This window comes from Phodopus roborovskii, unplaced genomic scaffold (assembly GCF_943737965.1).
Source record: "Phodopus roborovskii unplaced genomic scaffold, PHOROB, whole genome shotgun sequence".
Classification (NCBI taxonomy): domain Eukaryota; kingdom Metazoa; phylum Chordata; class Mammalia; order Rodentia; family Cricetidae; genus Phodopus; species Phodopus roborovskii.
The window spans coordinates 7,168,216-7,194,963 of NW_026126645.1; the positions used below are offsets into that span (position 1 = coordinate 7,168,216).

The 26,748-nt window shown below is 54.1% G+C and overlaps 1 protein-coding gene across 1 annotated transcript; it reads left to right on the forward strand.

Moving 5' to 3' along the window:
- The first annotated feature begins 573 nt into the window (after positions 1-573).
- Epha2 (EPH receptor A2) lies at positions 574-26,748 on the forward strand. Its single transcript, XM_051173450.1, has 17 exons — positions 574-719; positions 5,601-5,668; positions 7,391-8,066; positions 15,085-15,240; positions 15,315-15,647; positions 16,267-16,382; positions 16,738-16,891; positions 18,105-18,204; positions 18,651-18,706; positions 18,910-19,035; positions 19,152-19,340; positions 19,473-19,534; positions 19,634-19,843; positions 20,007-20,156; positions 20,945-21,138; positions 21,578-21,733; positions 25,766-26,748. The coding sequence occupies exons 1-17, from the start codon at positions 638-640 to the stop codon at positions 25,869-25,871; spliced, it is 2,934 nt and encodes a 977-aa protein (XP_051029407.1). The 5' UTR covers positions 574-637; the 3' UTR covers positions 25,872-26,748.

The following is a 26,748-nucleotide window of genomic DNA, read 5'->3' on the forward strand; positions in this document are numbered from 1 at the left end:
TCCTTGGTGTGGCATATCTTCTGAAGTTCTCAGGAACTCTCTCTCTCTCTCTCTCTCTCTCTCTCTCTCTCTCTCTCTCTCTCTCTCTCTCTCTCTGTGTGTGTGTGTGTGTGTTATCAGGAGGCTTCTGTTCTGATTTACAACTCATTTCTGCCCGGGTCTTGAAGCCCAAGGGCAAAAGGCGAGAGTAGTAGCGATGGCTCAGTGCAGGTTCATTCAGCACATTTGGGCTAAGAGATCAGATTCTCCGGGAATGGGAATAACCATTGCAGGCGCTTTGAAGTGCTCAAACTCCGTAAGGTTTGGCGCTGGGGAGACGCCAGCCTTACACAGGCCCCCTACAATCCTCCCCAAACCCCTGCCTTCCCCCCATTCCAACTTCAATCTCACTTCCCCTCCCTCCAGTCCCGGTGTCAGCCCGGCCCCTTTAAAGACATTCCTGAGGGCGTGGTTTCGGTGACGTCAGCGCAGGGCATGAATGAACAGGAGCGGGTTCTCACCCAACTTCCATTAAGGACTTGGGGCAGGAGGGGAAGAAGTTGTCCCTGGCCAGCCGACGGGAGGGCGGGCAAGAGCAAGAGCGGGACACCAAGGCCTGCGCTCGACAGCAGAGATCGTGGGCAGCGAGAGGCACGGCATGGAGCTCCGGGCAGCAGCCTTCTGCCTCGCGCTCCTGTGGAGTTGCTCACTGGCGGCCGCAGCGGCACAGGGAAAGGAAGGTGAGTGTCTGCGTGGTGGCCGCAGCCAGCAGGGACCCCCCGAGCCACGGGAACCCCGGGTGCTGGAGCCCCATGCTCCTCTCCGGGACACACACCTTTGGAAACTGACCTGTGACTGCTGGGTCTCGGCGCGCTGGGTTCGGTGGGGCGCGCAGGCTACGATCAGGGACGATCTTGGGGACCCTCTTCTGGGATCCCAGGGTCGGAACTAAGAGGTGTCGGCTGCGGCGCCCAGGGCTCTGAGGCCGCGGAAAATGGGACGCGGCGCCCGCCACGAGGTTGCAGCCTGGCGGAGGCTTCTGGAACGCGACCCCGCACGGCGCGCGGGGTCCCTCGAAGAAAAGGACTTTCCCGGTCGATCAGCTTCTTAGTAACCATAGTTTACCTAACTTATCTGCTTCCGATTCGTGCGGAAGGCATTTGGGTTCAGGCCTCCCTTTTGGGGGAGGGGGCTTCTCAGCCGCCTGAACCGAGATGATTTCTCTGCCCCCCCTCCCCGTTTCCACTCGGGTCCCGGAGGTCAGCATAGTGAGAGCCTGGGGTCAGCCCTGACCACGCACACCTTCCCTCCTTGCCAAGTCGCACTCGCAAGTTCTGGAGACAGGTTAAGGGCCAGGAGCGAGGACAGGAAGTCCCAAAGTCAAGTGTTCTGAGCAAGGGGTGACTCAGAAGGAGGAAATGCGGCAGGTGGGGTTGCGGCCTCCCTAGGTGTAGAGCCGTCATCTCGGGGCCACCGGGAGCCTAGGCACCTGGAGGTGAGGTAGTGAATCACCTGCCCCCGCCCCAGCGTCCGGGAGCCACGCTAGCTGAGGGGGCTGCAGACACTGCCTTTGCCCAAGGCGCGGCCAGGGGTGTGCTTGGGGGCGTTGTCCCTCAGCTAGGGTCTCCGAGAGGATGGAGATGCCTGCCCTGCCCTTGGCCGAGGATCTTCCTGTCCATTCAGCCGGAGCTGGCTTCCGTTTCCCACAGCGAAAACTTTTCCCTGCTTTTGGGCATAGCGCGGCTCCCGCCGGCTCCAGCCGGGGAAGCGTGGCGGGTGAGAAGATTCCTTATTCTTTTTGCCTCCCACGTTGGGAGGGTAAAAGGCCAGTCTGGAGCTCTTAGAGTATGGAAAGTTTGAGGTGGAGAGGTGTCAAATCCTAGCCCCATCCCAAGGACAGACAAAGCCCCTGCCCCCCCCCCCCCGGGAAGTTCTTTTTGTCAAGGTGTGCTCTCCTAGGCGGGGCGGGCCAGGGAATCTGCGACCCTCATGCCCCTCTCCCTGATTCAGCTTTTGGCTCTTGGCTGAGGAACTATGGTTGGGGAGAAGGCAGACAGCTGGAATTGCTACAGGCCTTCTCTGGGCTGCCACGGAGTTGAGGATTAGAAGAAGCCTGCTTTGCTCTGCGGGGCTCCGACCCAGCCCCCAGCAGGGAAGCCTTAAACAATCTTGTACTTGTGCCTCTGGGTGCATCTGTCCTCCTCATCCCAGCCTTTGTGATTAATGGGAGAAAAAGGGTACATATTGCCCCATGGTTGTGGAAAATTCTTGTTTAGGCTCGGGACTCCGCAGCAACTACCAGACAGTGTGCCTGTATGATGAAAAGAAGGGTGTGTGTTCGTGAGGGGTTGTGACCCAGCTGGTTTCACTTGGGGTTGTGGGAGCTGCCGGCAGGTATGATGTGTCTCCTTCCTAGTCTCAGACACAGCTGTGCAGTCTCTACCGTTCCTTGCTGAACTTGGAAACCCAAGGGGAATCAGTAAGGTTCTCGACAGCTGCTGAATTTGCCTCCCTGCAGTAACTTTGACTTTTTATTATTTGTGTGTGTGTGTGTGTGTGTGTGTGTGTGTGTGTGTGTGTGTATTTGAGTGCCAACCCACAAGTGTGGACAAACTTGCAGGAGGAAGTGGTTCTCTCCACCATGTGGGTTCTGGGATTGGTACTCTGCACAAGTTCCTTTACCTTCTGAGCCATCTCACTGCCCCCGTCCTTTACAAACACAGTGAGGGTGGCCCACCACTAGTCAGCCAGGGCCCTTGCTGTGCACAGAGGGTCTGACCCATGCTGTCTCATGCAGCCAGAACTGCTTGCTGATGACTCGGTTGGGTGGGGGTTAGAGGCGCAGGAGGCCTGGAGAAGGCTGGGTTTCTTAGCTCAGCAAGGGCCTTGCCTGCCTGTTTGCATCCCCAGTCTCCGGTCTTCCCCTCCCCCTCTTTTTAGGTGTAAGCTGATCTTGGGTAAAGGGGGATGAGGTTAGCAGGGAGGTGGCAAGGGGGACACTGCATTGTGGGAAAGCTCATAAAGTAATGTAACCCACAAAAGTAGCCTTATGGTGGCAGACACGCCTCCCCCCATCAGAGTGTCTCTTAGGTGTCTCACGAGGGCACTCCATCTAGGACAACCGTTTGGTGATGCCCTGAGAGGGTCATGCTGAAGGGCTTCTAAGCTTCCTGCTCCCAGTAAGTCACAACCTTTGATTACCAGAGCCCAGGGCCTCTGAGAGGGCAGAGGGACAGCTGGGCTCTCTCCCTGTTCCTGGTGGTTGGTTCGAGGGAATTTCCATGGGAGGGGGCTGTGGCTGGCTACCCTTGGGGTGTGTGGAGCCTTCTTTTCTTCTCAGATTGAACCTGGTCATATTTCTAGACCCAGGCTTGGGCTGGCCCTCCTGACAGGTTAACCCTTCAAAGCCACTTTCCCAAGGGGCTTAGCTTGAAGCTTCCACACTTTGTGTGTGTGTGTGTGTACATATGTGCGTGGGTGCCTGTGGTAAAGTGCATGGTGAAGTATGCTATGCGTTAGATTTACTGAGAACAGCCTGTCCCTTCATCTTCCTATAGCTAACCCTAACCCTAACCCTACCCAGCTGCAGTCAGGAATCCCCAGAACCATCCCTGTGGGGTTAGTGAGTTTCCCAAGATTAGGCCCTGGGCATGTCTGAACAAATCCCTGCTGTTACCCACCTCTGTCTCCAACTTACACCCTCTGCCACCACCAGCTATGGGATGTGGGGCCTGAGCTACTTCAGACTTCCTCTTCCTTGTCTGGGCTGCCAGGGTCAGCAGTAGTGCCTCTCACAGGTTGGGGCTTCCTAGGAAGGGAGCTGTCTAACCTTGGAAAGCATTTTCTTTGTTTGAGACAGAATTTCACCATGTAGCCCTGGCTGGCCTCAACTCACAGAGATCCACCTGGATCTATACTCAGCTGTTCTTTTTAGTTTTGTTTTAAGATATGTATTTACTTTTGAGACAAGATCTCACTGTAGAGCCTGTCTGGCTTGGAATTTACTCTGTAGACCAGGCTGGCCTCAAACACACAGAGATCTGCCTGCCTCTGCCTCCCGAGTGCTGGGGTTAAAGGCCTGCCCCACATCTGGTTTATGTGGTATTTGAGATCAAAGCAGAGCTTTGTCTGTGTTGGGCAAGGACTCTGCTGATTATTTTTTGTTGGTAGTAGTGGTGGGAATTGTCCCCGGATTGTATACTCCTCAGCTGAACTACACTGTCCTCCACTCACTACCAATGTCTGCAACCCTAGACTGTCTCAGTTTTTCCTCAAGGAGCCATTCTCCCAGATCTTGGCTTCTGAGGCCAAATCTTCAAGCTGCCTTGCCCACGAAAATAATTACTTTGTGGTTTTTGCTTCCTCTGCCATAGGTCTAAAGCCTCAGTTTCCCCTTGCTCTCCAGGGAGGGTGGCACGACTTAGCCTTTACTTGGAAATGGAGGAGAAACAGACCTTAGGTCTTGGCTGCTGCACCTGGCAGAGATGTGGGAGGAGCCAGAGCGCCAGGCCAGGTGCAGGGAAGCCCCTGGCAGAACTTCCCTCTGCCCAGATGCTTCCCTTTTTAACATTTTATTTTATTTTATGTACATTAGTATTTTGGCCTGCATGTATGCCTGTGTGAATGAGTCAGATCTCCTGGAACTGGAGTTACAGACAATAGTGAGCTGCCATTTGGGTGCTGGGAATTGAACCCAAGTTTTCTTAACTGCTGAGCCATCTCTCCAGCCCCTTCCAGATGTCTCTTGAGGGAGGATAATGTGGTCTGGCACCTATGGTCCCTCTGGGCCTGGAAAGTCCCCTGTAAGGATTTCCAGTCATCATTGCCTCCACAGGTACTTCTGTCAGGGGTAAGAATGGCTTTCTCAGAGAAGAGACCTGGCTAGAGATGTGTAGCTTGGGGACCTTCCTGAGAGCTCCATGCCAGTGACTGTGGTAGGAAGATCCGTTTCTAGGCTACCTGCTTCCCCCAGATCTGTCCCCTCTTGTTAACATCCCTTTTTTCTTTCTGACCATGTAGCCTTGCTGGCCTGGAACTCACTGTGTAGACCAGGGTGGCTGAGAACTCATAATTATTCACCTGCCTCTGCCTCTGGAGTGCTGGGATTAAAGCTGTGTGCCACCAGGAAATGCTGGCCAACAACCCTGTCTCATGGAGCATCCTAACGCCTGTTACCCACTGCTACTGTATGTGCTGGGTGGCCTGGTTTAGGTTTAGGTCAGGGCGTTCTATGCCAGGGGGATGTGGCAGAAGCAGACAGTCCTGCCCTGTGACCTGTGTGAAGTGTTCTCTTGTTGAGGAAGCAGGTGCGGCAGTGGGGTACCACTTTATTCTGTTCACCCCAGCACACTGCTTAGCTGCCTTCCTGTAGTGCCAAGGGCTGCCCTGCCCTGCCCTGCCCTGCCCCAGCTGGGGCTTTAGGGAACAGCATAGCAGAAACCCTGGTGACAGGTGGCTGTGTGGCATGAGTCCTGCCTCTTCCCAGGTCAAGTCATGTGTAGCTCCTGGGATCACACGCATGTGCACGCACACACATGGGCGCCCGCCCCTCCCCGTTGGTCCTGCTGTGTTCCTCCTGGGAAAGCCCCAACTCACTGATCCTTTCCCCATCTTTCCTACAGTCGTTTTGTTGGACTTCGCAGCAATGAAAGGGGAGCTCGGCTGGCTCACACACCCCTATGGCAAAGGAGTAAGTAAAGTTCCAGGGCTGAGGGTGGTGGGCAGGAGGGCTGCGGGTCCTAGGAGAGATGGAGGAGGGGAGCCTGGATCAAATACAACAGCTCAACCAAACTTCAAACTGTTCTACCATACAGGCCTGAGTTGGTGACCCAGGCCAGGGCAGACTGGAGCTAGGCAGGAAGGATGGGACCTCAGGTGTCGTAATGGGGTAGGGGAATGGAGAGCTGAAGGCCCCAGCAGAATGGGATGCTCCAGAGGGGCTCACAGTTCTGCCTGCATCTAGAGAGGGAAGTGTTAAAGGCTGCCCTGTCTTGGAGGTCCTACACAGGAGGTGAAGATAAGGGACACTAACTCCCTTCCTGCCTGGGCCCCTTTCCCTGACCCTCCTACCTTGCCTTGCTCCCACTGGGGACATCTCCCTTTCTGCTGCGCTTTACAGTGATCTTGCCCTGACCCCCGATTCTCAGTCAGAGACTAGGGGACTCTGGGGAAGCTACTGCTAGGCTTTGGACCTCAGTTTCCCTTGCGTGCAATGTACCCTTGTTAAGTTGATCTTGGGGCTCTGAGCCAGGGAGAAGGGTGTTAGGGAACTCTTGGGACAGTTCCTACAGCTGGCCAGATCTGAGTGACTTGTGTGTATCCCAAGTCATGGCACCAGTAAGGCCTGAAGTAGAGTTTGGAACAGACTTCCAGGACCTTGGAATGTCCAGCTGGAGGCAAGTAGCCTTATCCTACCCAGTCATTACACACAGTGGGAAACTGAGCCCCGGGGGCATGTGGGTCTTGGCCAATGTCACATAGGGCAGGGCAGGGCAGGTCAAGCCTCTCTCTTGCTCCCTTGACTTGCATTCATATGTGTACTCAGGGATTTTTTTTTTTCATTCATTTATTCACACATTTCATTCACCTAGGACCTCCCTAAATACCTACTCAATGCCAGAGAGGCCCTGGGGATTCAGAGCTGAGTCAGTTTCTATTCCCATGCTGAAGAGTTGTACAACCCTGGGAGCCAGGCTTGTGTTGCCATATGCCAAGTCCTAGATGGTAAAAGGGAACATGGAGATGGTACGGGCGCATCCTGGAGGAGCCTGAGCTATATCGTAAACACAAGCTCATCAACTCCAGGGCCTGGAGGGTCGGCCATTGCTTTGACACACCATATTTGTCAACACACATGGCACATAGCAATGACCCTGGCCACGATGGCACCACCACAGCTGTCCCGTTTAGTTGTAGCCCTGGGCGCCGTGTGCTGTGTTCAGCATTTTGTAGACATTTTTGTCATTTATCATTACAGCAGTCCTGGGCTCCCGTTCTATAGATGGGGTTCAGGGGAGTTGAAATGATGAGAATGGCCCAGGCCCAACGATGGAGAGACTCAGTACCCAGACATTAGGACCCACAGTCGGGTCTCGGCTCAGCTCTTTGGTCTTTGCATTTCTCGAGGTCCTGTAGAATGAGGGCACAAGAACTGGGAGTTGGGTGTGGTGGCACATACCCATCACATTAACACTTCAGAAGTGGAGGCAGGAGATAAGATGTTCAGAGTCATCCCACATGACATAGAGTTTGAGGCCAACTTGGGCTACATGAGAAAATGTCTCAATAGAACAAAAAAAAAAAAAAAAAAAAAAAAAAAAAAAAATATGGGAAGGGAGAGAACTTTGAAGCTGTGCCCTCTGGGACTCGGTTCATGCCCTCCCCCACTAACCCTCACCTGTTACCCACGCAGTGGGACCTAATGCAGAACATCATGAATGACATGCCCATCTACATGTACTCCGTCTGCAACGTGGTGTCTGGAGACCAGGACAATTGGCTCCGCACCAACTGGGTGTACCGGGAGGAGGCTGAGCGCATCTTCATTGAGCTCAAGTTCACCGTGCGTGATTGCAACAGCTTCCCAGGAGGCGCCAGCTCTTGCAAAGAGACCTTCAACCTCTACTATGCAGAGTCGGATGTGGACTATGGCACCAACTTCCAGAAGCGCCAGTTCACCAAGATCGACACCATAGCCCCTGATGAGATCACAGTCAGCAGCGACTTCGAGGCTCGTAACGTCAAGCTCAACGTGGAGGAGCGCATCGTGGGGCCCCTCACCCGGAAGGGCTTCTACCTGGCCTTCCAGGACATTGGTGCCTGTGTGGCGCTACTCTCCGTTCGAGTCTACTACAAGAAGTGTCCTGAGACGCTGCAGAGCCTGGCTCGCTTCCCTGAGACCATTGCTGTTGCCGTCTCGGAGACTCACCCTCTGGCCACTGTGGCTGGTACCTGTGTGGACCATGCTGTGGTGCCGTATGGAGGAGAGGAGCCTCTCATGCATTGCACAGTGAATGGCGAGTGGCTGGTGCCTATTGGGCAGTGCCTGTGCCAGGCAGGCTACGAGAAGGTTGAGGACACCTGCCAAGGTGAGTAGAGGTTCCTGGGGTGGCAGGGAAGCCGTGCTGTGGTGGGAGGGGAGAGGTGCTGACGGGAAGGTCACAGCTTTGGGATTGGACCATTTTAGTAAGCACTTTGGGGATGTCCCGGCCTTGATGGGTGAGGGCCCTAGGAGTCTAGGGCGACAATGGCATGGGTCCCAGTTCCCAGCCCTTCAAGTTTCATTTCCTTCACTCCCTGGCCTGGGTTTCATCACCTGGAAAGTGGAGAGGGTCATAGTATCTATCTTGGGGGGTAGTTGTGATAATCACATGACCTCATGCTCGTAAAGTGCTTAGGTCAGTGCCTGACACACACATACCTGTAAATGTGGCTGTTATTTTTTTGATTCATCCCATGAATAGTTCCTAACCTGCTGGGGCTCTGCAAGTCTGTTCCCAGGAACTATTTCTGATTCTCTCTCGCTGTGTGGCCTCAGGCGAGTTGCCCAACCTCTCTGGGCTTCAGCTTCTCCCTTTAATAGAGTTGAGTAGTTTGTTGATTCTGACCCAGGGTATGCTAGATTCCCCTGGAGTGCATTTGAGAAACTGTAAAGTGTGGTGCATTCAGCTTTCACTGGAGCCACAGACCCTCTGTTGGGGTTTGTTGATGACACACTGAGATTACAAAAGACCCTGTCTGGGCGTTAGTGAGTTTACACAGGGGAGGCTGTGGGGACAGCAGGGGTCTGCGACAGCGGAAATGTACAACCGCCTCAGCTTTGCGATGGATGGCTCTGGAAGTGACAAAGCATGTGTGGAATGCAGCTGACCTTTGGAAGGCCACTGTCGCCTGTCCCTGGGAGCTACTTCTGTAGAGATAAGCCAGGTGTTGAGAAATTGGGGGCTAGGGCCTTCCATGCCTTGCAGGTGCACATACCTGCTGGGTGACCGGAGCTGGCTAAGTCCCTCCTCATCTCTGGCCTCAGTTTTTCCTTTGAGCAAAATGGAAAAAAAAAAAACCCCAAAAAACAAAAAAAATGCCTCTACCTACACACCTAGCTTACCGAGAAGGAGGCTGAAAGACTCCAAAGCCCTTTCTAATAGATAGTCTGTGTGCTTCCAAAATCAGTTCTTAGAAGCTTGCCTAACACGGAGCATAAGCCCCTGTGTGACGGTTTCCTAGGCATCTCCATCATCCTTACTCACCTCCCAGCTTGCCCTCCGCCCCCTTCTCTAGGTGGCCCCTGCTTAGGGTGACCTCAGATGCGCACTCTTAGCTTCAGACAATGACCGTGGGTGTGTATAGGGGGGGTGGACAGGCCGAGTGGGCCTGGAGGCTCCTCCCCCATGACATCCTAGCACAAGAATGCACTGGTGGAGGAGGGGCGGTTGAAAACTTTCCACCCTGGTGATTCAGACCCTATAGAGATAAGTGGGGCTTGGGGGGGGGGGCTTCATGCAATAGGGCATCTCCCTTCTCTTGGGAATCAGGGTTGTTGGCAGGCTTTGTTTATAACGAGCTCAGCCAGACCCCCTTGGGGGAGTTGGCCCAGCAGGAGGACCAGTTCCCAAGAGGGACACTTGACTTAGCTGGCACGGGCCCTCTGAGTTCCAGCCACCCACAGCCCTAGCTGTGTCCCCTTTGCACCTCTTCCCAGCAGGCAAAGGGTCCTGCCGTGCCAGCCTGGCAACCTGTGAGCAATTCTGCGAACACAGGTAGAAGGAGAGCGACAGGTCCGCCGAGCACTCTTCCACATGTGTGCCATGGTGTGCGCATGCACTCAGGCAATCGTGATGAACACAATTTCAAAATTCTTCGCCATCCTGCTCAGCAGCCTGTGACAGTGGCACTGAGCGGCGGTGGCGGCGGCTTTTGGGGGGATGGGGGTTGATGACAGTGTGCTTTGAAAAGGTTGTCTTCATGAGTCTGTCCAGCCTTTCTGTGAGTTAGTCCCATTGAATAGATGAGGAAACCAAGGCTCAGAGGCCTACCTGGAGTCATACAGCTACGTCAGGGTTTAAATCACGCTGCACAACAGTACCCAGGCCGCCATGGGTCAGGAAATGGGACAGGAAATGAGCAGATCCTGTGGAATCCCTGACTCAGCTCTTGGCACTGATATGGGCTCGCTGGGCAGTTCTGGGATGGCAGGTCTTGGCACCGGGGCTGGGGCTCTGTCAGAGGGAGGGGTGGGCGCCTACAGGGCCGTTGCTGGGTGTGCTGGGGACATGGGTGAGAGCACAGGGTGTTTCTGACCTGCTCGGCTCTCTTCAAGCTGTAGCCCCTAGCCCCAGGTGCTTCTGTTACAACTTTTACTGACGAGAGGGGGCGTGGCACCCCCTTCTTGTCAAGGTCATTTCCAGGCTAATCTGGCTGCATAGCTGTTCCTCCTGGGGGTTCCCGCCCCCTGGAAGGCTGGAACTAGGCAGAAAAGAGTTAAGTGGTCAGAGGAAAGCAAAGTCCTTCCAGGTGGACAGGTGGGCATGCTGCCCGGCCACAACTGCCCAGAGCTATGTCAGGAATGAGCCAGCCTCCCTCCAGCCCACCCCCAGCCCTGCCCAGGGGACAGTGGAGTCTCAGACTGACTGCCACCTCCCTGGGGGCTGCTTTGTCTGTACTTTCTGTGCTGGCTTCTGCAGGGCCCCTGACTGGCGCCTCGCCTAGGCCCGGGGAGACCGAGGCCAGGTGAGCAGGTGGCCATCGGCCTAGGCCAGAGGCTCAGCCCAACAGCTGGAAGGCTGGCCTCTGAGGATGCCCTGCCTGGCTCCAGCTTCTTGCCCCCCTTTCGTATACAGGGATACTTTATTCCAGGCACCAGAGTAGACATTTCATAGGCAAGGCCTATCGTCTGCCCAGGACCCAGAGACCTTGAGGACTCTCCCATTTTACAGATGAGGAGATCAAGGCCCACAAAGGAAATGGTGTGTGCTGTCCCCACTTGTGTGGAGTGGAGTGACTATGGCAGAGACCCTTTGAGCTTTTTCCTCACTATCTGCTCGTGCCTCTCAGGGACCTGCCCACTTTGTGATTGGATCCTAGAAGCTTTCACATTCTCTCAATCTGAGCTATTACATGTGATTTACTGTGGGTGGCGAGAAGGGACTCTCAGCTCGGGGCCCGGAGCAGTGATTTTGGAGCATGGTGGGGCTTATGCCTCCCATGGTATGTGATACCAGGTCTTATTTCTGTGGGTTTCAGGGCTAAGGGTTGTGGCAGCAATCCTCCAGCCTCACCTTTGTGCTCCCAAGAGCAAGGCTAGGCCCCAGTAGCCCTGCCAAGCAGGCTCGGCCCCTCCCTAGTTACCGGAGGTAAGGAGGTAAGCGGGTCCCCTGAACGGAAGGAAGGAGGCAGGCAGAGAAAGCCAAACAAGATAAAGGCTGGAGTGGGAGAGCTGGGTGGGCGGAGGGGAGCACTTATCTGCTGGATGGCGGATATGCCCACAGATAACGCCCGGGGCATTTGTGAGAGGAACAGGGCCCTGAGAACCAGAAGTGGGGTTCCCCTTTTCTGTAGGTTCCACAGAACCTTTTGGGGGCACCCTCCATGCCCTGGGTCAGTAACTCACAGGTTGAGGTTCCATGCAGAGGATCAAGGTAATGAGGTGGCGTTCTCATGGATAGCTGTTCCTGGATTGAGAAGACTGATTGCCACCAGGACTGACCTCTTGACCTCACGACCTCACCATCCGAAGCCTGGGAGGTGGCTGGGTTCTGGGGAGGGGCTCCACAAGGAGCTGGATTAGCGCCACATAGAGGGCGTCCATCCCTGAGTCACCCTGCACTGCCACCCGAGGGGCGGGCATCAAGAACTGGAAAAACCAGGGTACAACCGTAGCTCTAATGCCCGTGCTCCAGTTCTGCAGGCCTGCCAGGCAATTGGGGCCAGAGATACGCTCTACAGGTGCCCCAGGAGTGCCCCAGCCAGGCTCTCCTGCCAGCCAGGTGGGTGTCCAAGTGGATGGTGTCCCCGAGGGACACTTCTGCAGCTATTCATTCACGCCTTCATTTCTTCATTCATTCATCCACCCCTTCATTCATTCGTCTCTCTCCATTTATTCAAGACCCATCTGTTGAGGACCTCCTCCACATCAGGCCCTGTGCTGAGCCACACACAGGGCAAGTAGATCAGATTCCACTCCTGTTCTTGAAACTGCCAGTCTCAATGGGGGGGGGGGGGAGGATTGTCATATGTGCACAAATAATTTCAAATGAGGCATAAAAGCTAGGCTGTGAATTCCCCTGGAGCTGGAAAGATGCTAATCTGTCAGTCACACCACCATATCCTAGTTCCCAGCATTGTGCCAGACACGTAGGTTGGGCTTGTTTCTGTTTGGTGAACTTGAACCTGAGTAATAGATGCCCTGTTGGAGCACCAGGGAGCCTGAAACTGAACAGTTGGTGTAGGTTATAGGGGAGTTGAGCTGGCTGGCTGTTGGCAGCGGGTAGGTACTTGGTGTGGTGGGGGTATTTGTGTGTGTGAGGCCCTTGTTGTTTGCCCTGGATGTTGGGAAATGTGAGCAATTCTGAGGGTCCTGGTGGTCTTCACAATGTGTTCTGGACTCTGGCAGGCAGGGCCTGGGGGTGCCCCAGGGCTCAGTGGTTGGAGGCAGAGGGGGGCAGTGCATTTTCGGCAGGCAAGCGCATGCCCTGTGGACGCCGCCTCTCGTGCATTATCTAGCACATCCGCAGCGGAAATCTCTCCAAATTCCCTTTTTCCTGCCGGCAGGCAGGCAGGCCACCCCCAGGCTCTGGGGCCAAAGAATAGAACCCATCTCTTCCCCCACTTCCTCTCCTGGCATGAGATGGTGGGGGACAGGGACATGAGGGTTGGCAGGTGGCTCAGGCCTTTGTGACCACACTGAGCACCAGGGCTAGGAAGAGGTAATTGTGATTTGGGAGCTGGGCCCTGTGACTCCCAGTCCCCTGACCTTGCTCCCCAGTGAACAAACACTCACAGGCAGGCTCTCACTAGGTTTAAGTGAGAGCATTATGGGAATAAAAGCCGGGATCAGCAGGGCCTGGCATTCTGGCGTCTCATTTTTGTGTGAAAGTTAAGGGAAGGAGAGAGCTATTTTTGTATTGTAACAGCTATGTAATGGGAGGGAGACACAGCTCTCCCAAACCCACTAGGAGGCTTTGCAGCTTGGAGGAGATGACTGTAGCTAACCCTGCATAGCCCATTGGGGTGGTGCTTGGAACGACTGAGGCACTCCAGGCTTCTGTGGCTCTAGTCAGGACTTCCTGGTTGGTAAAGCCGGGCAGCAGGACTCATGGCTTACACCAGGCTTGCACAGCGCTGAACTTTGTTCCAAATGGAGGTGTTCCTGGGAACAGAAAGGGATGAGAGGGGAGGGGCTTAGCTTCAGGCATCCTTGCTTTATCTTTTGGCTTGGAGACCTCAAACAAATTGGCCTGTCAGAGCCTCAGTTCTTTTAACTGCAGAATGGGTTGAATACTAGCCACACCCACATGTAAAGGCTCCCCTCGAAGACTAAATAGATTGTCAAGTCCATGCCCTGAGTACAGTCGAGCTTCCTCGGTAGGAACTCCGGTTTTGTGCACGTTAAGAGCTGTCCTGGGTACCTTTGTCTTACTATTTGGTTCTGCATTAACTCCCTTCTCAAAATAGGTACCCAAGTTCACAAACAGAGGTGTGTGTGTGTGTGTGTGTGTGTGTGTGTGTGTGTGTGTGTGTGTCTGATAGCCAACCTGGGCTACCTCAAGGGATCACAAAGAGCTACGATGTTGTCTGCCTGACTTCTAGCAAATGCAGGGCACAGGCTAGCCCGTGACAAACCCCTGCCCTCAATCTCCTTTCCACCTCTGCTCTATTGCCCAAAGAGGCTGTGCTCTCCAGCCTGGGTTGGTCAGGAGTCTTGAACTTGGTTCCCGGGGTGGGGATGGCGGTCTCAGACCATTAGGGCCCATACTGTGATGTGTGTTTGTCACTTTCTATATCAGACCTCCGGCGGCACTAATTGCTCTCAGCATAAAATCTGAACTTCTGTGTGTAGTATTCAAGGCCTTTCTCCACAGCATTACTGCTACCATCCTTCTGTTTGTATCTAGAAGACTGGTAATACCTTCTGTATGACAACCTGTATGACTCATCCTGATTCTCTACCCTAGGACCTCGGCCCTGTTGAACTTCTACATAGCTGTTAAACCCCAGCCGAAGTTTTCCCTCTGGCTCCTCAGCTGCCCGGGCACTGTCTTTTACCTCTGCCAGCCACTTTACTGTAGACTTGTTACACACTCCTCTTGTCTGTACTTAACAGTCTTAGTTTTCACCTTGGGGTCCTTGAACCATGTGGGCTAGACAGAGGAGGTAGTCAGTGGGTGATTGATGCAGAAAAGGGGACATGCAGGCTTGAAAAAGGAGGTCCCCAGGGACAGCACTCTGGCCTCTTCCAAAGCCACCCAAGCCCTGGTGAGCCTTTTGAGGTGAGCCTTGTGTCTGAGTAGCTTCCTGCCAGTAGGTCAGGAAAGGGCTTGGAGCAGGAGAATGGTAAGGTGGTTGGAGGAAGCCCCAGAGTCAGGTGCCTGAGTCCCTAGCCAGCTGGGCCAGGATGGACCACTGGCAAAGGAAAGGCTACTTCCTGGCGGCCCCCGAGAGAAGAAATGGCATGGCTTTAGAAACGAGTCCAGGGAAAGAGCTGGGCTGGGCCTTTCCTGCCTCTTGGAGGCCAGCCCCGGAACAGGAAAGAGATGGAGGTCTAGAGTAGAGGAGCCTTGGCAGGGGGGCATCCTGGGGAAGGCCAGCTGGTTAGTCAGGGGTGGGGCTGCACAGCCATAGACAGTTCACAACTGCTGTACACAGTAGAGGACCCCGCCGGGCCAGTCTACACAAGTCAGGCTACAGGACCTACTTATGCTGGAGGCAAGCTCCTGGGGTGGGACACTTCTTGCAAGAGGCAGCTGACATCAGATGTACCAGGATTTGGGGTACTTGGGGCAGGTTATTTTGGTGCCCACCAGGCACTGGCCATAGATGTGGTATCAGTTAGGATATGACTGGGGAAGGGCATGTGGAACTGACCTGTCTGTCTGTCCTTGTACCTCTCAGCCTGCTCGCCGGGATTCTTCAAGTCTGAGGCATCTGAGAGCCCTTGCCTGGCGTGTCCGGAGCATACACTGCCATCAGCTGAGGGTGCCACCTCCTGCCAGTGTGAAGAAGGCTATTTCAGGGCACCTGAGGATCCACTGTCAATGCCCTGTACACGTGAGTCTTGCAGAGATCCAGGGAGGGGTGGCCGAGAGAGGAGACGGCCCCTTTGACCTCTGCTCTTGTGACAGGTCCACCATCTGCTCCCCACTACCTCACGGCCATCGGCATGGGTGCCAAAGTAGAACTGCGTTGGACACCGCCCTACGACAATGGGGGCCGCAAGGACGTCATCTACAGTGTCACCTGCGAACAGTGCTGGCCAGAGTCTGGCGAGTGCGGGCCCTGTGAGGCCAGTGTACGCTATTCAGAACCCCCTCATGCCCTGACCCGCACAAGTGTGACAGTCAGTGACTTAGAGCCGCACATGAACTACACCTTCACTGTTGAGGCCCGCAATGGCGTCTCCGGCATGGTGACCAGCCGAAGTTTCCGCACTGCCAGTGTCAGCATTAACCAAACAGGTGAGCTGAGCGATGCTAGTGTCTATCCAGGGGGACCTGCCTGGGTGAGACTTGAAGACAGGCAGCTGGGACTTCAAGTTATTTCTCTGGAAATTTACTTTTTTTTTCCCACAAAGACCTAGAGGGCTGTTGAAAATACAGTGCATCAGGGAACGGGTTGCACTTGTCAGCACTCATGCAAGCACCTGGCACCACAGTGTGAGTGCCATTGTAATCTGAATGCCAGGGTGGTAGGGACAAGACAGATCTCAAAAGCTCTGTCTTCAACATGTATGGACACACACATGTGCATACATGCCAACGTGCATACACCCACATGAATACATTCCTACATATACCTCACACAAAAAAGAGTATATTGCATAAGGCTCTTCAATCCTTGCCTGGTCTCCGGAAAGATTCAGTGGCCATCAGCTAGTGCCTTAGTTATTATGTATATGTGCATGGAGGTCTATGCCCAGGGCACCTCTGGTTAGCCTAGCCTCTGTGGTTGGTCAGGGCCGGATCTCTAACTGGAAATCCAAGAACCGAAGGGAGGACCTGAAGAGGAGGGTGAGTCTCTCCACCCTTCACCCCTTAATTGGGCTTCTCACGCCCCTCCTCATCCTCTTCTGCCCAGAACCCCCAAAGGTGAGGCTGGAGGACCGCAGTACCACCTCACTGAGTGTCACCTGGAGCATCCCAGTGCCACAGCAGAGCCGCGTATGGAAGTACGAAGTCACCTACCGCAAGAAGGTAACGCTGGCACAGGCCATGGAGATGCTCAGTGCACGGTGATCTGGAGAGGTTCCCTTCTGCATCTGGGGACACTGAGGTCTGAGGCTTCCCAGGACAGCCCAGCAGAGGATTGCAGGGGAGAATGTTTGGGGTTCTCAGAACCAGTTAGAGCAGGCTGTTTGGAATTCGGTCAGTCCCAGGGTTGCATGGTCCCTTTCTGGCCTCTGATGAGTCTTTGTACTTCTGCACCTCGGTTTCCTGGTCCCGAGGGTATCTGGTTGGAAAACACAGGAAACTCTATTCTGGCTGGGGTCTTGGCTCTTAGCTGAGCCCTACCTTCACTGCCTGCCCCTCTACCCACCACCACCTACAGGGCGATGCCAACAGCTACAATGTGCGCCGTACGGAAGGCTTCTCCGTGACCCTGGATGACCTGGCTCCCGATACTACCTACCTGGTGCAGGTGCAGGCCCTGACACAGGAGGGCCAGGGTGCCGGGAGCAAGGTGCACGAGTTCCAGACACTGTGTAAGTCAGGGGGCCGGGTGTGACCCTGAACTGAGTAGGACATTGTTGGGGAGGAAGAGTCTAGAAATGCTCCCTTCCTTTAAGCCAAGGCATGGAACAGCCATTTGTGGGGGAGGGTCAGGACTTTGCCAGGCATGTAGAACCAGGAATGTGTGTTCAGGGCAGTGTTAAGAGGTGAAGGGAGGCTGTGACTGTGGCATTGATACTTTTGAGCTCAAACCCTGCATAAGGAAGCTGGGCTTGGGTGTAGCTCAAGTGGTAGAGGACTTACCTAGCATCCACAAAGCCTTGGGTTCAATCCTTTACATATGTATAAACCCCTGGTGTGTGCCTGTGAAGGATCAGATGCTAGCCTGGGCTACATGAGCAATACTGCCTTAAAACTTAAATACGTATTTAAATAGATAAATACATAAAACAAAATTAACAAACAGCTAGAGATTAGGGTTCTTAATATTTCCTCCATGAACCATCAGGAAGGGCGCCCCCTCTGCCTGGCTGTGAAATGGTAATTAATGTCCCCAGGAGAAAGTCTGGAGAGGTGGCTTGGGTAAGATGGAGTACTCCTCTTGCAGAAGACCCAAATTCCCAGCATTCATGTCAGACAGTTCCCAGCCTCGTGTAATTCCAGTCCCAGGCAGCTGCACTCACATGTACCCCAAATACTTTTATATAACTAAAAACAAATCTATTTGTCTTATTGGTCTTTTTTTTTTTTTTTTGTATATTTTGGTTCCCCCCCCCCTTTTTTTTTAAATAGGAGTGTGTGTGTGTGTGTGTGTGTGTCTTGGTTTTGTTTGTTTCTTAAATAGAAGAAAAGGGTGTGGGGTTGGGGTAGGGCAGGAGGATCTAGCAAGGGAAAAATATGACCAGAAAAAAGAAAAATCGTTTTGAATTAAATAAAAATCCAGCCGGGTGGTGGCGGTGCACACCTTTAGTCCTAGCACTCGGGAGGCAGAGGCAGGTGGATTTCTGTGAGCTGGAGACCAGCCTGGTTTACAAGAGCTAGTCTAGGACAGCCTCCAAAGCCACAGAGAAACCCTGTCTCCAACCCCCAAAGAAAAATCCTTAGGAAACTTGAAGGTAAACACACCCAGCAATGCCGTTGGTTGGTGCCCAGGCTCCTCAGGTCCCTGAAGGGAACTTTGAGTGCAGTGGGGTATGTCTGTAGGATTTGGGGTGGGAGCTCTCATCAGCTGCTCTCTCCCAACAGCCATGGAGGGATCCACCAACATGGCGATGATCGGCGGTGTGGCTGTTGGCGTGGTCTTACTTCTAGGGCTGGCAGGAGTTGGCTTCTTCATCCATCGAAGGTTTGTTTGTTATACCTCCTCCCAGGCTCCCCAAGGGCCTGGGTTGGACACAGAAAGGCAGAGCCCCAAGTAGGCCAAGCTGATTTAATCTGATTTAATCCAAGCTTATGGGATCCCTGCCTATGGGATGGTGAGCGGAGTTTTAGGGGCTGCAGTGGCCATAAGTCATTGTGTTCTTTCCTCATACCCTCCGGACAGGGGGCAGGATGCTCACTCTAGCTAGTTCAAAGGAGAAAAGCCCTCATGACGGCTGCTTAAGTGGCCATTGCAGAAAGCTCCAAGTGTTGAGTACGGACCTGGTGGCTTCCTCTGCCTTCCCCTCACCCAGTGCCTCACGTGGAGGCTGAATGGATTGCTGGACAGTGCCTTGCATGATTGTCAGGTCCTTTTAGCCAGCACAGGCTGTACTGACCATGTGTGTCTGGTCCCCTGGGGATTTCTTCCAGGAGGAGGAACCTTCGAGCCCGCCAGTCCTCTGAAGATGTCTATTTTTCCAAGTCAGGTAAGATGCAGGAACCCCAACCTCCTCCTATACCCCAGAGCTTTCCTGCTGTATGGTAGACCCAGAGGCTTCACCCAGGACCTCTGGCTAAATCTTCCTGAGTTTCCTACTCGTGTGCCTTCCCCTCCTCTAGAGCCTCACCTTCCAAGAACCCCTCCTCAAGCTGTCTGTGACCCCCCCCCCCGTCTCTTTCCCCCTTCCAGAACAATTGAAGCCCCTGAAGACCTATGTGGACCCCCACACTTATGAAGACCCCAACCAGGCTGTGCTCAAATTTACCACTGAGATCCACCCGTCCTGTGTCGCAAGGCAGAAGGTGATTGGAGCAGGTGAGGCTCACCCCGGTACTGTGCACCTGGAGGAGACAGGTGATGGGTGGTCCAGAGAAGGGCCTGCTCAATGCCCAGGCTTAATAAAACACTTCTCATGCCTTGCCTACCCACAGGAGAGTTTGGAGAAGTGTATAAGGGAACCCTGAAGACATCGTCAGGGAAGAAGGAGATACCTGTGGCCATCAAGACATTGAAAGCTGGCTACACGGAGAAGCAGCGTGTGGACTTCCTGAGCGAGGCCAGTATCATGGGCCAGTTCAGCCATCACAACATCATCCGCCTGGAGGGCGTCGTCTCTAAATGTGAGGCCTGGGAGGTGCTCGGGGGTGGCCCCAGGTAGTCAGGGAAAGGGGTTGGTTCTGGGACCACCAGATCCTGGCTGTGTGTGTCCCCATACTGCTCACTGGCCTCACGCCTGTTTCCATGCTCTACAGACAAGCCCATGATGATTATCACGGAGTATATGGAGAATGGAGCTCTGGACAAGTTCCTTAGGGTAAGGTCATGGTCAGGGGAGGTGGGGGCAGGAGGGTGGGGACCAGGTGGAAGCTGGGGCTCCTGGGAACAGGCAGCACTAAGGGACTATGATCTGCAGGAGAAGGATGGGGAGTTCAACGTGCTGCAGCTGGTGGGCATGCTTCGGGGCATTGCGTCCGGCATGAAGTACCTGGCCAACATGAACTACGTGCACCGGGACCTGGCTGCTCGAAACATTCTTGTCAACAGCAACCTGGTATGCAAGGTGTCTGATTTTGGCCTGTCCCGTGTGCTGGAAGATGACCCTGAGGCCACCTACACCACTAGTGTGAGTCAGAGAAGGGTGTGTGTGTCCTACCTGGGGGTGGAGGGCTTGAGGTTAACGCGGCTTTTACCCTGGATCTGGGACCTGAAGGATGACTCTAGGTCATAGAGAAGGGGACCCTGAGTTCTGGCTGGGACACGGGTAACTGTGGGGCTGGCCTCTGCAGGGCGGCAAGATCCCTATTCGGTGGACAGCGCCAGAGGCCATTTCCTATCGCAAGTTCACCTCAGCCAGTGATGTGTGGAGCTATGGAATCGTTATGTGGGAGGTGATGACCTACGGGGAGCGGCCTTACTGGGAGCTGTCAAACCATGAGGTAGGCCCATCCTTCTTCCAAACTGATCCACTGTCAAGATTTCCCGCACTCCCAAACCTTGGGGCCTCCCTAACAGAAGAGCTTCGGGACCAATTTGCATCAGTAGAGGCCACACACACAGTTGTTCTGTGGCTGATATGGACAGCACCCAGCCTCTTTAGGGAACACAAAGGTGGCAAGGGGAGGGTTTCTGCACACATGCACATGTATTGGATGTGTGTATTTGCATGTGTGTCCATGGGCATGTGTGTAGGCACATGCAAGTGTGCATATGTCTGCATGTAGGTATATGAATGACATATACATGTGTATGTATGCATTTGTATATGTGTGTGTGTGTGTGCACATTATATATACCTGGTGCCTCACCTAGTCTGGAGGCCTGGGATTCTGCTTGTAGGGGTTATGTCCCTGCAGAGACCTAGGAGAGTGAGTATTGCAGACAGGCTAAGTCGTGGCAGGGAGGATGGTCCCCAGTCTGTGGGGTGGGTAGAGATGGGAGGAGGCTGGATTGCAGGGCTCATGGTGCTGACCTCTACGGCCCTGGAGACGGCCCCTCAGCACTTGGCATATGGATGATTGAAACTGTATGTACTTAAGGATGCGGGCTGGAGGGATAGTTCAGCCGTTAAAGGCTAGGCTCACAACCACAAATAAGAAAGGATACTTGTCTGTTTCTGGGGCTCTTCTCCCTATTTCTGTGTTGGAGCCTCTGAGCGAGGCTCAGTTCTGTGTAACAGTTCTGTGTGGTTTCCGGCTAATGCCTCCCTGATGCTTGTGTCCCCTAGGTCATGAAAGCCATCAACGATGGCTTCCGGCTCCCCACACCCATGGACTGCCCTTCTGCCATCTACCAGCTCATGATGCAATGCTGGCAGCAGGACCGTTCCCGCCGGCCCAAGTTCACTGACATTGTCAGCATCCTGGACAAGCTCATCCGAGCCCCTGACTCCCTCAAGACCCTGGCTGACTTTGACCCCCGGTGAGTCTCATGTCCCGTGCCCCTGCTAGCATCCGGGTCACTCATGTGGACTGCTCGGCTTCTTAGGTTGACTGGATGGCCAGGAGAGAGTCAGGGGTGTGAAGGGGCTCAGAAGTGACATGTCGGCTTTGGTGATGAAGCCGAGTGGTGAATTGTGATGCATGAAACCCAGGGTTCAGTCCTCAGTAACCAAAAAAGGAAAAGGACTAGCCAGGCATGGTCCAGAAACAACAGCACAGGAAACCCCAGCTCTACGCAGATGAGGAAACTGAGGCACAGAGTACCAGGACATCTTAAGGGTTCTTTTCTGTCTGGGCTTTCTCGTTTGCTCAGAGAAGACTGAAGCGCCACCAGCTATGTACCCCGTCCGTAGGAGGGCAGGGGCTTGGTAGGCCATGTTTGGCAGACCCTCACCATTACCTGTGGATTTCCACCCCAGAGTCTCCATCCGGCTGCCCAGCACCAGTGGCTCAGAGGGAGTCCCCTTCCGTACGGTGTCTGAGTGGCTGGAAAGCATCAAAATGCAACAGTACACAGAACACTTCATGGCGGCTGGCTACACAGCCATCGAGAAAGTGGTACAGATGTCCAACGAGTAAGTAGATGCCCTTGGCCTGCTGTTCACTCACTGTCATTCTCTCTCTCTCTCTCTCCCTCTCTCCCTCTCTCTCTCTCTCTCTCTCTCTCTCACTCTCTCACTCCCCTCCCACCCACCCACCCACCCATACACACACACACCTCTTCCTCCAGAATGGGAAGACAGGGAGATACAGCCATCACAAAGCTGTCCTGTATGGAGGCTATTTGCCTGCCCTGGGCTGCAGTGTAAGGAATCATTGCTTGCATAGGCCCAGGATCCTACAGCCCCCAGAAGCAGAAATTTTAGCTTTGACCAAGCAGGACCCAGAGCCTTGTGGTCTTTTCCTGGTGCCTGGGAACCAGAGCTTTGCCAACCTCTCCCAGGCCACTCATCCCTGCTGGCCTTGGAGTTGCCATTAGTCAGTGTAAGTGACTTACTCAGTCACCCCTCAGCGCTCTTCTCTGCACCCACACCCCACCCATCTCCATCACTGACCCTTCCCAGAACAGCCTTGGCAGGGACATTTCTTTCCGTCCCTGGAGGGATACAACATTGTCCTCTTAGCCTTTGTGCTTCTAAAATTAGTTGTGGATCCCAACAGCCCAGGATCCAAGTGTCCAAGGCCGTACTAGAAGCAAGCCCTGGGGTGGGAAGGTTTTGGGAACTGCTTGGAGGAGATGACCTGGGTGTCCCATGTTCCTGGGTTCTAGCCGCTCTGGGACCTGGGTTTAAACTCAGACATTCTTCGGGGTCCCTGACAACCTCCCAGCTGGGCTTCTGACCTGCTGGCCATGAATGTGGCCGTGAAAACGGTGGGTCGTGGGAAATGGATAGGGAAAATTGAACAGAGGGAAGTGTGAGAATATGGAGGGAAAAACATCAGATCCCGGGACCTCTTGCTGCCTGCCAGCAGCTGGGCCCACACCAGCTCTGCATACACACCTGAGTCTGCAGCTTTGACCTGGGTGCCCATTTCTCCATGTGGTGATTGAATGGGTGTGGTTCAGATACATGTCTCCATCCTTATCTCCTCTGTCTGTTGTTCCCACGAGCCCATACATCGTGGTTCTGTACCCTGGTTCCTAAGTCCCTCGCCATTTCCCTGGCAGCCCCCGGGTGCCTTCAGGTCCTCTCCCCCAAGAAAGCACAGCTTTTCTTGTAGTGACCAGCACTGAGGGTGAGGAGCAGGTTTACAGGAAACACATGGCCGTAGAAGCATCCCGAAATAGCCTGGGGCGCCCCTCGCCAAATCCTTTCCCACGAGCTGGGGCAGGCTTCTGGACAGATAGGCGGTCCACATAAGCAAGCAGTGTGCATGCTCACGGGTTATTTGGAAAGTGTCTGGATAAAGCCCGGAAGTCGTTGAGCTCTCCTTCCTCCTGTGTTCAGACCCACTGGCTCACGGGCTACCTCTGACTCTGAGAGGGGGTGGGGATGGATCGGAGTGCCTTTTGAACCCACAGACTGTTGAGCCCACCATGGAGCCTGTGCCGGAAGAAGTCAGTTCCCTTCCTGGTAGGGCCAGGATTTAGGCTTCAGTCGTCCCTCCCTTTCCATGGACCTGGCCTCATCTCCCCGTAGCTGCCATCTCTTCTCAGCACGTTCCCCATGCTGTTTTGGACTTGGTTGGGTTCCGAGCTGAACACAATCAAAATGGCTTTCTGAGGACCTAGATAGAGTGGGTTTTGGTTTTGTTTGAGTTGGGTTTTGGTTTTTTGAGACAGGATTTCTCTAACAGCTCTGGCTGTCCTGGAACTCTCTGTAGACCAGACCAGGCCCTGAACTCAGATCTGCCTGCCTCAGCCTCCCAAGTGCTGGGATTAAAGGCGTGTGCCGTCACCGCCTGACACACAGAACGTGTCTGATGGTACTGTAGCATGAACAAAACAGCAGTCCCAAGGCCAGGCCTGCCCAGCATTAAAGCTACAGAGTGCAGCATCTCGTGTGCAAGCGGGGCACAGGAACCCACTTGCTGGGTGGGAATGATGCAGCTCCTGAGTTTCGGGGGCTATTGCACCCCACCCCGCCCTGCGCATAGTAGGTCTTCATGGGTACTTATATTCATGGGATTTCTGGCTGGGGGAAAGAGAAGAGGGTACAGACGTGACCTGGCCTATGTCTCTTCGTTCCCGCACAAGGGTAGATGGGATGTCTATGCTGCATCCCTTAGCGGAGAAATGGAGTGGGAACAGGAGCCAGCCTGGATCCTGGTGTGTCTGTGACTCTCAACCCAGTGCCTTGTTCTCTCTGTAGTCAAGAAAAGGTTGCCTTAGATGCAAGTGGGTCTCTGAGTTCAAGGCCAGCCTGGTGGTCTGCATTTGAGCTCAAGCCAGCTAGGACTGAACAGCAGTCAGGAAGGCAGGCAGGCTGGTTGGTTAGGCTGGTTGGTTGTTGGTTGGTTGGTTATGTTGTTTGGGGAAGGAGTGCGCCGTTGCTTAGGAATACATCATCATCTCTGTAAAAAGAAACGGGCTTGGGAGGTGCGACCACACTGACCACAGCTGTGACATGAATCTGGGCCGATAATCTTTACTCTCAGCCTGCTCTGCTGAGAGAAGGCTCCGTTCTGCTGAGAAGGCCTCAAGGTGGGACAAGGGACAGCCCTACAGTGGTGTTCAGGACTCACATACATACCCGTTTACTTGGCACTGCAGGATAGGATCAGGCCCAGTGAGCTGGGGTTGCCTAGGACCCCACCCTTTGCATAAGAGCCCCTTCCCTGGTGGTTATCCAGTCCCCACACTGTGATCCCTTAAGGGGTGTACAAAACATCCCAGCCCCTTTGTGGTAGGGCTTGGAGGTCTGTCCATCCCCGTGTCCCCTGCCCCCCCCTCCACCCACATCTATCTTCTGGCCTTCTTGCTGCAGCAGGAGCAGTCCCTCCCTCCCTCCCTCCCCACCTGGGTCTGCCCATCCCTGCTCAATGCTTGGCTCTTTCCGAGCCTGTGGGAAAGTCATGTCTCTGGCATTGCGAGCTCCCGGAGCTTGTACTGTATAATTAACTCCAATTACAGCCAAGAGCTGGCCTGTAAAAACCTGGGTGTTTTCATGAGCGAGGCCTGGTGGGTGAGCACAGGAAGAGAGAACTCCTGAAGTTAGCAACAAACATCTGCTGACAAAAAGCTTGCATGGCTCTACTTAGAATGGGGGTTGGGAGAAGCCAGAACAGCCTACCCCTTCCTCATGGATCCCTTGTGACCTAATGTCAGCCTGGCACTGAATCTTAACCCCCCCTCAGTTGGACACTCTTATCCCTCGATTCCCACAGGAAAGGCAGCCTGCCACTGGTGACCGGCAGGCCTTGCCCACTGGAGTCTGGCAGAGCCTTATCTTTGAAGGATCAGTACTTGCCCTTGGGGTTGCAGAGGGGTGAGAGAGTGGATGGGAATGGAGTGGTGGATGGGATAGTCCTTGGATGGAGGGCCTTGACAGGACACTCCTAGAGGATCCCTGAAAAGCCATTACCTGAAGATGCCTCATGCCGCTTAGGGAGGCAGACAGGAAGACATTTCTCCACTGCTGGTGTAATTCTTAGCTCTGGCACCTCCCAGCTGTGTGGCCTCAGAAGTCTATAGCTCTCTGAGATTCACTTCCCTAGTCTACGAGACAGGGGTAAGAAGGGCATCTAAGCTGGGCAAGTATGAGGACCCACGTTCAACCCCCAGATCCCACAGTGACAACCGTGTGGAGTCCCAGTGCTGATGAGGAGGCAGGCGCTGAGAGACCGCGTGGGCAGCTCCCAAAGTGAGCCAGCCCTTTGACCTTCCCATGCGTTACACACAAGTGTGTACCTGCATACACACATGAGTACACACAGAGCACCTCCCCCACACTCCCCGTGAAGAGGCTCAGTGGGAGTCAGTTGGCAGGCCATGTTAGGGTGTGACCCCCCCATAACTGGACCACCCTCACCACAGGTTCTCAAAGCCCCCCTCCCTGTCCTGCTTTCCTCTCTGCCTCTCCGCCCTGTCTCTAGCTCTCTGTCTCTCCCCCTGCTCACTTCCCCAGCTGGTCCCTGACTCTCCCTCTCTTCCTCCCCACCCACAGTGACATCAAGAGGATTGGGGTGCGTCTCCCTGGCCACCAGAAGCGCATTGCCTACAGCCTGCTGGGACTCAAGGACCAGCTGAACACAGTGGGGATCCCTATCTGAGTCTGGCGTGGCCTGGTGCCCACCTTGACCAACAATACTTGAAAAACACAGTGGTCTCCCTGCCGTCCCTGTGCCGGGCCACTAGGACTTAATTTATTTCTGCTTCCTCATCTACGCCACCCTGAGGACTCACTCTGCAGGGACCTCTTGAACGACACCCTGGCTTGAGCTAGGGAAACTCCTGGATTCTGGGCAGGGGCCTCTTCCTCTGCTAAGGACCCAGCTAAGCACTTAGCGGTTGCCATTGCATTCCCAGCATCCTCTGGGGCTAGAGTGCCACCAACACCACTGATAGCCACATGGAACATTTCTGAACGGACCTCCCCATCACCTTTTCTCCCCAAGAAGCCACCTCAGGAGCTGAGGTTGGGCCCAAGACCAGATGACTAGGGCACTGTAAGCCCCACCCTCATTGATAGAGGGTAGACTATTGCTGGGGGGAGGAGGGAGCCACAGGAACCTACCAGTGCCTTCTTCAGACCCAGGGTCCTGCCCTTGAGGGCCAGTTTCTTACTTTCCTGGGGCCCCTCAGGATGCTTGTTTGTGTTGAGTTTTTTTTTTTTTTTTTTTTTAATACATATTTTGTACTTGTGGAAAGATTGAGTGTGTGGCAGGGACCTTGCCAGGGCTGGGGACAGGAGAGACCCTGCAGTAGACATTCCCAGACTGGGGGCTGGCCAGACTTGCAGGAAAGACTCACTGTCCAGCCACCGCATCTCTAGCCCCTTTGGATGGCTGTGGCTGTACTGTCAGTGTTACTGATTTTATTGGGGTTTTGTTCTGTTTTTTTGAACCTTAACTTATTAATTTTTTTTATATTTATTGTTAGAAAACAACTTATTTCTGCTGGAATAAAGCTGCAGATGGTTGAAACTGA

Excerpts from the sequence above, each read along its gene's own strand:
- Epha2 (XM_051173450.1), top strand. The coding sequence starts at position 638 with ATGGAGCTCCGGGCAGCAGCCTTCTGCCTCGCGCTCCTGTGGAGTTGC. Across the intron at positions 15,648-16,266 it reads TGTCAGCATTAACCAAACAG|AACCCCCAAAGGTGAGGCTG; the intron begins GTGAGCTGAGCG and ends TCTTCTGCCCAG. Across the intron at positions 18,707-18,909 it reads TGTCTATTTTTCCAAGTCAG|AACAATTGAAGCCCCTGAAG; the intron begins GTAAGATGCAGG and ends TCCCCCTTCCAG.